Source organism: Giraffa tippelskirchi, chromosome 10 (assembly GCF_054371585.1).
Source record: "Giraffa tippelskirchi isolate mGirTip1 chromosome 10, T2T-mGirTip1v1.2.pri, whole genome shotgun sequence".
Taxonomy (NCBI): Eukaryota; Metazoa; Chordata; class Mammalia; order Artiodactyla; family Giraffidae; genus Giraffa; species Giraffa tippelskirchi.
Genome location: NC_137284.1, coordinates 45,202,838 through 45,215,442, shown reverse-complemented (window position 1 = coordinate 45,215,442; position 12,605 = coordinate 45,202,838). Strand labels below are relative to the sequence as shown.

General features: G+C 43.9%; 1 protein-coding gene across 1 annotated transcript in view; it reads right to left on the bottom strand.

Moving 5' to 3' along the window:
* The window catches only part of FAT3 (FAT atypical cadherin 3), a 787,529-nt gene that overhangs the window by 36,571 nt on the left and 738,353 nt on the right, over positions 1-12,605 (bottom strand). The window contains exons 22-23 of the mRNA XM_081531110.1: positions 7,239-7,373; positions 5,263-5,420 (exon numbers count right to left, since the gene is read on the bottom strand). Of these exons, the coding sequence (XP_081387236.1) occupies positions 5,263-5,420; positions 7,239-7,373 (293 nt within the window). The remainder of the gene's footprint in view (positions 1-5,262; positions 5,421-7,238; positions 7,374-12,605) is intronic.

The window sequence follows — 12,605 nt, the reverse complement described above, 5'->3', positions numbered from 1 at the left end:
CAGTCGTGTCCAACTCTTTGCAACCCCATGAATCGCAGCACGCCAGGCCTCCCTGTCTATCACCAACTCCCGGAGTTTACCCAAACCCATGTCCATCGAGTCAGTAATGCCATCCAACCATCTCATCCTCTGTTGTTCCCTTCTCCTCCTGCCCCCAATCCTTCCCAGCATTAGGATCTGGTCCCATCACTTCATGGCAAATAGAAGTGGAAACAGTGACATTTTATTTTCTTGGGCTTCAAGGCTCCAAAATCACTGTGGACAGTGACTGCAGCCATGAGCTTAAAAGATGCTTGCTCCCTGGAAGAAAAGCTATAAAACTTAGAGTATTAAAAGGCAGAGACATCACTTTGCTGCCAAACATCCGTATAGTCAAAGCTATGGTTTTTCCAGTAGTCATGTATGGATGTGACAGTTGGACCATAAAGAAGGTTGAGTGCCGAAGAATTGATGCTTTTGAATTTTATTGCCTGAGAAGACTCTTGAAAGTCCCTTGGACTGCAAGGAGATTACACCAGTTAATCATAAAGGATATCAACCCTGAATATTCATTGGAAGGACTGATGCTGAAGCTGAAGCTCCAATACTTTACAAACAGCTGACTCACTGGAAAAGACCCTGGTGCCAGGAAAGACTGAAGACAAAAGAAGAAGAGGGAGACAGAGGATGGGATGGTTCAATAGCATCACTGACTCAATGGACATGAATTTGAGCAAACTCCAGGAGATAGTGAAGGCCAGGGAAGCCTGGCGTGCTGCAGTCCATGGAGTTGCAAAAAGTTGGACATCACTTAGCGACAACAACAACATACAGTAGATGCTCAAAAAATATAGTTTTAATGAATATACAATGAATAAATCTCAGTCTCTGAATCTCTTCTTTTGATAAACAGTCGTACTCCTGACCTGCCTGCCACTGCCAGAGGCCAGGTCCACTATTGATTAGTTTAGGCAAGTCATTGATGGTCTCTGAACCTCAGTTTTCTTAGAGGTGAAAAAGTAGGCACTCACACCTGTGCACGAGAGAGTGAGAATAAAAATACGTGGAAGCTGCTGTAAAGCACAGGGAGCTTAGCCTGTGCTCTGTAATGACCTAGAGGGATAGGGGCATGGGAGGGAGGTCCAAGCATGAGGATACAGGTATACATATACTATTCACATTGTACAGCAGAACTAACACAACATTATAAAGCAGTTATCTGGGCTTCCCTGGTGGCTGAGATCGTAAAGAATCTTCCTGCAGTGCAGGAGATTCAGGTTTGATCCCTGGGTAGGGAAGATCCTCTGGAGAAGGAAATGGCAACCCATTCTAGTACTCTTGCCTGGAGAATCCCATGGACAGAGGAGCCTGGTGGGCTACAGTTCACAGGATCGCAAAAAGTCAGATATGACTGAGTGAAAAGCAGTTAAACTGGGCTTCCCAGGTAGTGCTAGTGGTAAAGAACCTGCCTGCCAATGCAGGAGACTTAAGAGACTCGGGTTGGATCCCTAGGATAGGAAGATCCTCTGGAGAAGGAAATGGCAACCCATTCTAGTACTCTTGCCTGGAGAATCCCATGGATAGAGGAGCCTGGCAGGCTACAGTCCACAGGGTCGCAGAGTTGGACACGACGGAAGCAACTTAGCAAACACACTAACAAGCAAGTACTTCTTGTACTTTTGCTATAATATTGGACCTGAAAGACTAACATAGGGAAAAATATTACTTGTGTCTAGGGAATCTCTCCTAGTGATCCAACATGTTTCTTTTATAGGTTTGAGGAGAGCCACAGAACCTATCCCACCATTTTCATCATGACTTTGGCTGCCACGAAATTCAGGGTTATGGTCTGTGTTCAACGAATCCCTGGTCTAGATTTTTCAATGTTCTGTCCATCCCTATTTCACTAGTTGAGTCTTAGCCTTTTATTTTTTATCTTTTTAAAAGTTCAGGTATAATTAACTTATTATATTAGTTTCAGGTGTGCCACATAGTGAATCAATATTTTTATACATTAAAAAATGATCATCAGTGTTGAGTCTAGCTACTATCTGTCGCCATACAAAGTTATTACAGTATTATTGACCACATTCCCTATGCCATACGTTACATCCTCACGGCTTATTTATTACTGTCCCTCTTGATCCCCTTCCCCTAATTCACCTATCCCTGTTTTCATCTTAATGGTGCTGTGATTTTATCAGTTTTCAGTTTTTACAGTGAGCCTGGAATCTCTTTTGAAAGAGACAAAGTATCAATTGTAAACAGAAGGATGAGCGCCTCCTTGTCCGTGAGAATGTTCATTTCCTGAGGTGTCCGTGCAATTCTTCAACATCTTCGAGGGGTACCCTCTACCTTGAAGATCATCTTAAGTACTTTTTAGAGAATGTGCTTTAGCTGGGAAAATATAAACAACCAAGAGGTGCAATTTAAACAAAGCACTGCAGTGTAGTCATTGAACCAAAGTACACAGCACATACTGAACCTAAAGCCAATGAAATTAAATCTTGCATGAGGCTGAAAATGTTAAGCAAACAGATTCGAATCCCCTAAGTGGATATTCCTGGCGACTACAGGGGAGTATCCGTGGTAGTTTAGTACAGCTGTGTCCTGCTTTGGGCAAAGCCAACATATGAAAAGCAAACTTACTGAACAGACAGATTGGGGTGGGGGTGATTATTCACATCACAAAGGGATTAATGGAAGGGTTCCTTCAAATAGCAACCATCCCTGGTTTATTAGAATTCCATTTATAGAAATTCAATTTACACAACTCTCAGAAACACACTTGTTTCATGAAATACAATATACCTTAGGAGCTAGAGCTGCATAAAAGGTTGAATTATTCTTCTTTCCCATTCCTAGGGTTCTGTACATTTTAGACATTTGCCAGTGAAGTGTCAAATGACAAGCTCCATTTTAGGATCAAGCCATTCATATCCCATATTTTTGTTCTCTCTCAAATTTAACACTATTTAAAAGAATTGCTAATAGAAAGTAGTTGCTTCCTAAGGATGTTCAGCAGCTGCCAATCCTGTTAAAGCTGGAAGGAGAGAGGGGGAAGGTCAGTGACACCTGGGCAGGGCCCCTGGGAGCTGTGACCTCTGCATGAGCAGAGTGCCTTCCCGGTAATCATACAACCCTGCCTCTCAGGGCTGTTTAGGATTGAGGGGACACATGTATACCTATGGCCGACTCATATCGATGTATGGCAGAAACCATCGCAATATTGTAAAATAACTATCCTCCCATTAAAATAAGTAAATAAATTTAAAAAAATAAAATTAAAAAAAAAAGAAAGAAACTGACCTCAGGATGCTAGGCAGCTTGCTTCAGTAGCCAGGAGGTTGAAGACAGGACTTAAGTTTTTGAATTTATCTTCTTCTATCGTGAAGATCTGATTTGAATTCACTGTTTTCTAAAACTGCATCCCGAGTGTTTCTCTCTCTTTTTTTTTTTAAATAAATCTGTCCAAAACTTTTCTAAGTGGTATACTTTATTTTTCTTATTTTTATTTTTTGGCCCTGTGGCATGCAGGATCTTAGCTCCCAGCCGGGGACTGAACCATGCCTACACTGTAAGTGTGGGAGCCTGACCACTGGGCCACCAGGGAAGCCCCACGTTTTCTTTAGAAAACACCGTTTTCCTAACGGGGCTAAAGTTATTCTCTGAGTTGAATGAGCCAGGGTAGCGGGAGATGCCTCACAAAAGTGGCCAACTTTAAACTCCAGTTCACTGCTCACCCCATCTGCACGGTGCTGGTAGCACCAGAAGCAGGTATAAAAAGTGGCGGGAGGGGCCATTGGCATCTACTGTTCTACATACTTTCCTCCCTCCAGGATTAAAGCCTGAGTCATCTGATCAATGTGGATATGACCTAACAGCCAAAGCACGGGAGCTAACACGGCCCACCATGATCCCCGTTAACCCAAGTGACAGAGCAGCAGGAAGGAGAAAACCACCCGCCATTTCCACGTGGATAAGTGGGTCCTGTTGGACAGATGCCACCCACCTCTGAGTGCACGTCCAGAGGAAAACTGTGTTCCATTAAACATGTCTCCCTCCTAGGTCCCCTTCCCCTCCCATCCAGGAAGGCTTAATCTTCTCTACAGAAACCCACGTGTGATTTTGGATAACATGAGTTGCAGTAACAACACTGAAAGCTGGGGACAGCGTGGGGATGGAAAACGTGGTGTGAGCGAGACTGGAGGCAGGGCCAGGCTTGGCACGCTTTAGCCGTACAACCTTGTAAATAATTCAACCTCTCTGAACCTCTCGTGTCTGACTCTTTGCAGCCCCATAGACTGTAGCCCATCAGGTTCCTCTGTCCAGGGATGTTCCAGACAAGAATACTGGAGTGGGTTGCCATTTCCTTCTTCAAGGGATCTTCGAGACCCAGAGATCGGACTTGGGTCTCTTGTGTCTCCATATAGGATCCCAGGTGGCACTAGTGGTAAAGAACCCTCCTGCCAATGCAGGAGACGCAAGAGACGCGGGTTCGATCCCTGGGTCCGGACGATCCCCTGGAAGTGGCAGTCCACTCCAGTGTTCTTGTGTGGAGAATCCCATGGACAGAGGAGCCTGGTGGGCTATACAGTCCCTGGGGTCGCAAACAATTGTATATGACTGAGTATATATATAAATCACACTTATTATATTAACTTCATAACACAAACCAAATGAGGCATGTAAAGCTGTTAGTATTATTGCTGCTGTTGTTTTTATGAAGGCATCAGAGGCTCTGATGTGAATACAAATGCCAGACTTGCTCTAAAGGAAATCTAGTGCCTTTGGAGAGTTTATGAGGCTGGGAATGATTTAAAAATTAGGCTACTTGGGCCAGAAGAGGGCATATGGAATCTTCTATACCCCAGATCTCCAATGTCCTTCCTGTGCAAGGATAGAAGTGACCTTCAGGGGTCACTGGGGATAGACCCACGTGGTATAAGAGGATACACAGTCTTTTGAAAGGACCACCCCTGCCGTGGAATTGATTAGGAAACACTCTAATGAACTGTTGAGTGATTAGAGCTCAAAGGAGGCCGGCCCTTGAACCCACTCTAGAGAGAGGTACCCCAGTCTCCAAAGAGGCAATTTTGAAGCTGAATGTACAAAAGGAAATGGGGTATTGGCATACTTCCCAGTTTTGCTGTTACTCCCCTGGCCCTAAAGTCAGCTTCTGGTTTCTGAACTTAAAAGACAAAATTATTTCAGACCCCAATCCAAGAGCCAAAATACTAACATGAGAACTGACTGCAGGAAAAGATAACACATTTTAATTACCTTCAGTATGATGCAGGGGTTTGCTTTGGTGTACATTATAATCCCGTTGCTTTGCAGGGTCCGCAGACGCAGGGCCAGTTTAAAGTCTTCTTCTTTGCTGTTTTCAGAGAGCCGGTATTTGATGTAACTGTTTCCGGCAAAGCTTAGAGAAGTGTGCCCTGAAAAGACCGTGATGGGGAGACATGGATACTTTGAACATCCAGAAACCAGAAGGGACCCATGAAATCACCGAACAACTACCAATCAAGTTGATTAAAGACTGTGGGAAGTTGGCGAAGGCACTGAGGACAAACAATTTTGGATTAAAGACCGGTTCTCCATCTTGGGTCACGTTCCAATTTCAAAGTAAAAATAAACTATTTAACTAGTCAGATGCCCCAAATCTGAGTTCTCTTGTGTCAAGGGCAGCTTGGTATGTCCTCTAACTTGAATTTTCCTAGAGTCACTAAACTCCCAATTCCTGCTTTCTAAAATTAGCATTTTTAAAAGACATTCCTTCATGCCCACCCACACCACTTAGACACTTGAAAACTTTCACTTCCATGAAACAAGGGAAAGATAAAACCATTTTCAAAGAATATCCACATTCCCCAAGTATCCTGATGCTTAACAGTGAATTTAGGTCATTTGCACAAATGTTGATAAAGGCAATGATACAAAGGAAGTTCAAGTTTTATGCAGTCACAACTCTACCTTTGACCATGAATTTCAGGCTCCCCTGCCTAGAATGTTAAGTAGCTACCCATATCACCCCATTCTGAGTTCGTTCTCTCTCTCTCTCTCCATTTTTTTTTTTTTTTTTTTACTGCCTTCCACTTTATGTTTTAAGAAGCAACGTAATGGCTGAAAAGCTGTCTCACTGGGGTGAAAGTGTGGAAATACACCAAAATGGATGATAATCATGGACAATGAAGAATTTTCCATATAGAAAGGAGAAGGGAGATGGACAAAAAGGGACATCTGAAGTTAGGAGTAGTGCCCTATTGTCACCCTGCAGACCCACCTGCTACAGCAGGCATGTTTGGGGTGGGACCAGCATAAGTATCTTAGAGCCTTAGAAGACTTCAAAAGCAAGTATGTGGATTCAGGGACAGCTCTGTACTTGAAGTCAACTCTGAAAGAGCTTTGGCTTCCATTTTTAAGAATAGTGCTTATCTTTGCAAAGCCTGAGTTTCTAGAACCCAGTGCTTCACAAGTGCCTTGCACATACTAGATATAATAATTTTTTATTCCCATTGTAATTGCTATTATAATCATCACTCAATAAATATTTCTTGGATTCTAAAACTGGTATCGGTGTGCTTACATCTGAAATACATCCTCTACTAAAAAGGGTTCTATTGGTAACAAAAGTGAACATTACTCTCTTTAGAGGAAAGAAATGGTAGAACATATATGAATCAAGAGAAGTATTGAAACTGATCAGAAATGGAGGATCATCTGGATTGGAATAACACAAATACTGATTTTTTTTTTTCTTTAAGACAAGGGAGGTGATCACCTCACCTTTCAGGAACATGCAGTTAGTTGTACATTTGCAGTGGAGAGTCTTACCTGGTCTAGGCTGGGGTTGCCCTACAAAGATCAACAGAACTGGCTCAGCTTCACTTTCTGTTGAGAGGTATAGGCTCAGAACATGAAAGGCCACGCCACAGATATGCCAACTCCTCTGCCTAACCAACAGCCTTTTATTTTCTATAATTTCACATCCTTAGCATCCACATGACACAACAGAAACACAGGCTATGGTCTCCCATTATATAAGGAACTCACAGGCATTGCATGTCTCCTGAGCACAGGCTGCAGCTATAATAAATTCCAAGTATTTGAGGGGGATGCTAGCTGGGTTCATTCTGAAGGAAAATGTTACATGCAGACAGATGTCTTCTGGAAGGGCTAAGGCAGTGTAATTTACTCAAGGGCAAGGGCTTCCAGAATATGAATTTAGACCCTCATCATCCCACCGCATTCTGCACCTGAGCACTCTCCAAGCTTTCCCGGTGGACACTGGCAGAGGAACGGTCTCCTGCTGGCTTCGTAACCAACACACTGCATGTCCCCCGGACACGGCTTCTCCACGCAAGGATCGTTGGCCCCTGGACACAGTCCTCCTGTGACAGAGGGAACACACATGATCAGTAGAAAGGCAATCACTCTACACTCCGTAAAGTCCAGGAAGCACAGGATGGTTTGAGAGCTGTGCTCGACAGGCTCTGAGCTGAGAGACAAAGTGCTGCCCAGAAGCAGGAAGTCCTGAGTGGGCTTCACCTGGTGTGGGTGCCCATCGGGGGTCTCTGCATCTCCCAAAGCTCACTGCCAGACTGAGGTAGGATGAGGGCAAAGAGTCAGTGGAGCTCCTCTTTTAAGGCTAAATCAAATATACTAAGGTTGTGAAGTTACTGGTTGCAACTTTAGCTGAAGAAAGAGCATACGACACAGGCTCCTTATCATCTGGGGCTTTATAGTCTTTATTGGCTGGGGCTCCTGCATGGTGTTGTTGTTTAGTTGCTAAGTTGGGTCTGATGTTCTTGCCACCCCATGGACTGTAGCCCATCAGGCTCTTCTGTCCATGGGATTTTTCAGGCAAGAATACTGGAGTGGGATGCCACTTCCTACTCCAGGGGATATTCCAGACCCTTGGATTGAACCCACAACTCCTGTGCTGGCAGATGAATTCTCTACCACTGAGCCACTAGGAAGTCCTGGGGCTTCTGCATACTGGGGACCATCTGAATGCATCACTTGTGTTTAGATTTCTTCCTCAACTCCAGTAGATGTTAGCTGTTGCTTTCAGAGGGAGGAAAAAAAGACTTTTCTAAAGAAAAGTGACTCACTCTAAATCGTGAAAGCGCAACTCCCATTGTTTCCTAATCCCTTCTGTCCCCTGCTATTTTACTGATTGGCTGTAAATGTGCCTCATTGGCTATCAAACATGGTAGAATTACCCTTGGCAAAGGAAGGCTTCCTTTTCACCTGTTTGATGTTCATAGCACAGTGAAATGAAAGGTTAATTCCTCAGAAAGGAAATTCTGGAAAGCAGATTAGCTGATTAAAGTAGAATTCAGGACCCAAGGGAGACTTTCAGAACTGTGAGGATGGCAAACACAGGTTCCCTGAAGGAAATGCACTTCCCAAAGGTCTTGGATATTTCAAATGTAATTAGGTGAGAGTTTAAATGGTAAAAGACTGTAGAAAAGAAGACACAAATTGAAAGCAACCTACACTGCTGGGTTAGACAGTGGCCTAAAGAAGCCCCTCTTCTCTGTGGACCAAGAACACACTGGACCTTAGCAGCATCTTTCCTCAGCAAGATCTGGTCCATTATCATCTTCCTTTCTAGCCCAATTCTTTCTTCCTCTTTAAGCATATTGTTCTATTATACAGTCATTTCTTTGTCCGGGCGAAAGTGGACACTTAATGCCAATAACATAAACATTTTAGGAACTTTAATCCTGGAGGGGAGTGATGTAAGAAGCACCAGCAGACTCAGAATTCGTAAATCCTGTTTTCCACCAGTTGAGAGTGCAGCCATAAAAGATACTCCTGGCAAGGATCCAGCTTACAAAGTCTTAGAAGATGAAGGGAATTTTAACTGGAAATTTGAAGTGATCTTCACAAATGGTTCTGAAAGACTTAAGTGTCTTGAAATATATCTTCCTCTGTTCCAAAAAAATCTTTATTCCTGCTGTGTTTTTATCAATATTTATGGACTTTAAGACAGGTGTTCAACCACCTTATGATCTGTTTCAAGGTGCTTTTGATAGGCAGTTTTGGAATTTTTGATGCATTCACCCAACAAGAAAAAAAAATTCAGGCCAATGAGGTGATAGGCCTGGGCATATAAAGATGAAAACAAAAATTATCCCAGCTCTCCCCCCCCCACCCTAGGAAACAACGCACAAACACATGGTTAGAATACAGTTAGGTAACTGCTTTGCTGGAGAAGGACATGGCAACCCACTCCAGTGTTCTTGCCTGGAGAATCCCGGGGACGGGGGAGCCTGGTGGGCTACCGCCTATGGGGTCGCACAGAGTCGGACATGACTGAAGCGACTTAGCAGCAGCAGCAGCAACTGCTTTGCTAGGGATTTGTGAGTACAAGGGAAGCCCTAAAGAAGGAACAATTGTGCTTCCTGGGAGAATGTCAAAAGTCTTTGCAAAGGAAGAAAGCATTTTAAACTCAGGTTTGAAGGATGAGATCTTTTGAGTAGTAAGAGTCTGTGCTTCTTGGGAATGAATCAACCATGCGTGCATGCATGCTAAGTCGCTTCAGACGTGTCCGACTCTTTGCGATCCTATGGACTGTAACCCACCAGGATCCTCCGTCCATGGGATTCTCCAGGCAAGAATACTGGAGTGGACTGCCATGCCCTCCTCCAGGGGATCTTCCAACCCAGGGATTGAACCCATGTCTCTTATGTCTCCTGCATTGGCAGGCAGGAGTTTTACTACTAGTGCCACCCAGGAGCCCTTAATCAACCGTAGTTAGTGGTTTAACCGCAAGCATGCTTACTCATGGTACACTCACAACTCTCCCTGCCCACTCTGTGCTGACTCCATGAGTGGCTTCACTTCTGTTTCCGAGGCCTGCACACCTCCAGGTAGCTCCCACCTGTTGGCTAGTTAGCATACGCTCAAAAATGCCAACTGAGCCCGGGGCCGATGTCAGCGATGCAGTGGTAATGAGCACAAATGAATCACAAAATGCATTCCCTCAAACAGGTCAAACTCTAAGATTACTGGACATTAACTTCCAACTCCAATACTTTGGCTACCTCATGCGAAGAGTTGACTCACTGGAAAAGACCCTAATGCTGGGAACGACTGGCGGCAGGAGGAGAAGGGGATGACAGAGGATGAGGTGGCTGGATGGCATCACCGACTTTGTGGACGTGGGTTTGGGTAGACTCTGGGAGTTGGTGATGGACAGGGAGGCCTGGCGTGCTGCGATTTATGGGGTCGCAAGGAGTCAGACACGACTGAGCAACTGAACTGAACTGAACTGAACTTCCAACTAGACATAGAAACAATAATTTATGCATTTAAGAAATCTATTCCTTTCTATTCCACGGACGGGTCTTTTCCTATGTCCTATTTTAGCCAGCCAAAAGATCTCCTTTCTATAAAACTCTGTGTTTCTGAGACATAGCAACATATACTACATTCATAGTCTTTTCTACACTAATGCAATGGCTTCACTGCTTAGAAAACTTGCATTATTAAAAATGCAGTTTAAAAACCTCTGCTTCAAAGGGGGAAAAGAGGACAAGATAATTTCAGACCCATGATAGCAAAGCTATTTTCTTCTGCCAGGAGTTATGGTCACATTAAAAAAAAGCTGTAAGTGCATATAATAAAGGCTAGACACTATATTTCAGAGTAAACACAGCATTTGAATACTTCTCCCTTTTATTCACATATTTTGACCTTTTCTTTTGCCACAAGTCCTGCCCTGCTAATTCGCATTGGGTTTCTCACTTTATCAACCATATCACTTATATTGGGTTACAGCAGAGTCACTTAGACCAGCAACTGGAGTTCAAATTCACAGTTCTTTTCTTCTTCTTCTTTCCTTATATTATAACCATGTGTGTGCTCGGTTGCTCAGTACGGGCGGACTCTTTGTAACCCTTGGACTGTAGCCTGCCAGTCTCCTCTGTGCATGGGATTTCCCGGGCAAGAATACTGGAGTGGGTAGCCATTTCCTTCTCCAGGGGGTCTTTCCAATCCAGGGATCAAACCCATGTCTCCCACTTCTTCTGCACTGGTAGGCAGATTCTTTACCACTGTACCACCTGGGAAGCCCATGTCATAACAACAGAACCTAGATAATTAAATCCATCAAATTAATGAATTATGTTAGATCCAGTCCTCCTTATAAAAACTCCAGCTGGTGGATAGATAGAAACTATATTAATACATTATAATAAGTACATTCTAAGATTAATATAAATGTAAATATTAGAATATAATGATACATATTTCTATTCATTCCAGCAGTCATTGACTTTGATAGGTTAGTGCTCCTTCTCTTTCTTTTTAATAGGTTTCTTAAGGCAGAAGGGACAGTTCCAGCAAGGGATCGGCTTCTTGATGCTTTAAAAATCCCAGGGGGCCTCCTCTCTGCCTCCCAGCCCGGGGCTGGAAGAGCCATAAACACTAGCTCCCCAGCTGCTGCTGTCACTTTGCTCTGCTTGCAGTCTGCTCTCTTGTGGCTCAAGGAGGCATGAAGGCAGATTAGATTCTGGAGGTTAGTGTGAATGTAACATCCTCCTCACCTGGGGACAGATGTGAGCAAGTGTACAAAACGTAGTCTCTTTCAAGCAGAGAAAGAGTTCTGATTACTGAAAAACAGCTTTCCTCAAACCAAATACTCCCCATATACAATACTGTATTTCTTTCCTATCAACTACGATAAGAAGTTAGATCCTTTCTGAAATATTTATGTGAGAGGGACTTGACCTTCATACACCAACCCTGAACAATGCCATGTGTCCTTTGACCTCAGATGGACGTCATATCTTCCCAACCCAGGGATTGAACCCGTGTCTCTAGATCTGGGTCCTGGGGACACCAACCCTCTTACCAGCCAAAGCCCTAAAATCTCTAGCAACATAAAATGCAGCATGATTTCAATGGATGAGGAGGGGTTAACTTGTTTTGCAAAGCTTATGCTTGTTCAGTTCAGTCACTCAGTCATGCCTGACTCTTTGTGACCCCATGGACTGCAGCACGCCAGGCTTCCCTGTTCATCACTAACTCCTGGAGCTTGCTCAAACACATGTCCATTGAGTCGGTGATGCCATCCAACCATCTCACCCTCTGCCGTCCCCTTCTCCTCTTTGAACAAAGGTCCACTGGAGGTGCAGGATCTGGCTTTACATGCTCTGTATCTTCAGGCATCCATCAGTTTGCGGCCAGAGTGAGCATGAAGGGAGAAGCGCCCTCTTTACCAGAGCAACTGATGTCATTGGTGGCGAGTCAGGGCAGGAGAGAAGGATCAGATGCTTTTAGCAACTGTCAGAGCAGGAAGCAGGCAGAGAGGTCTCTGTTCCCCACTCCTAGGTCCCCTCTGGAAGGCAGGGCAGTGTAATAGGAAACGGTGTGACACTGACAAGCAGCAGCCCTGAATTTTGTTCCTGACTAGTTATTCAATGTGTTTCTTGTGTGGGACCTATCAAAGTCAATGGCTGCTGGAATGAATAGAAGTATACCTTATTATGTGTCTAATATTTACATTAATATTAATATTATTAAAATATATTATGCATTAATACATTTTCTATGTGTCCTTCAGTTAGAGTTTTTAAGGGGTCACTTCACTTCTCTGGGTCTTCCTTCCC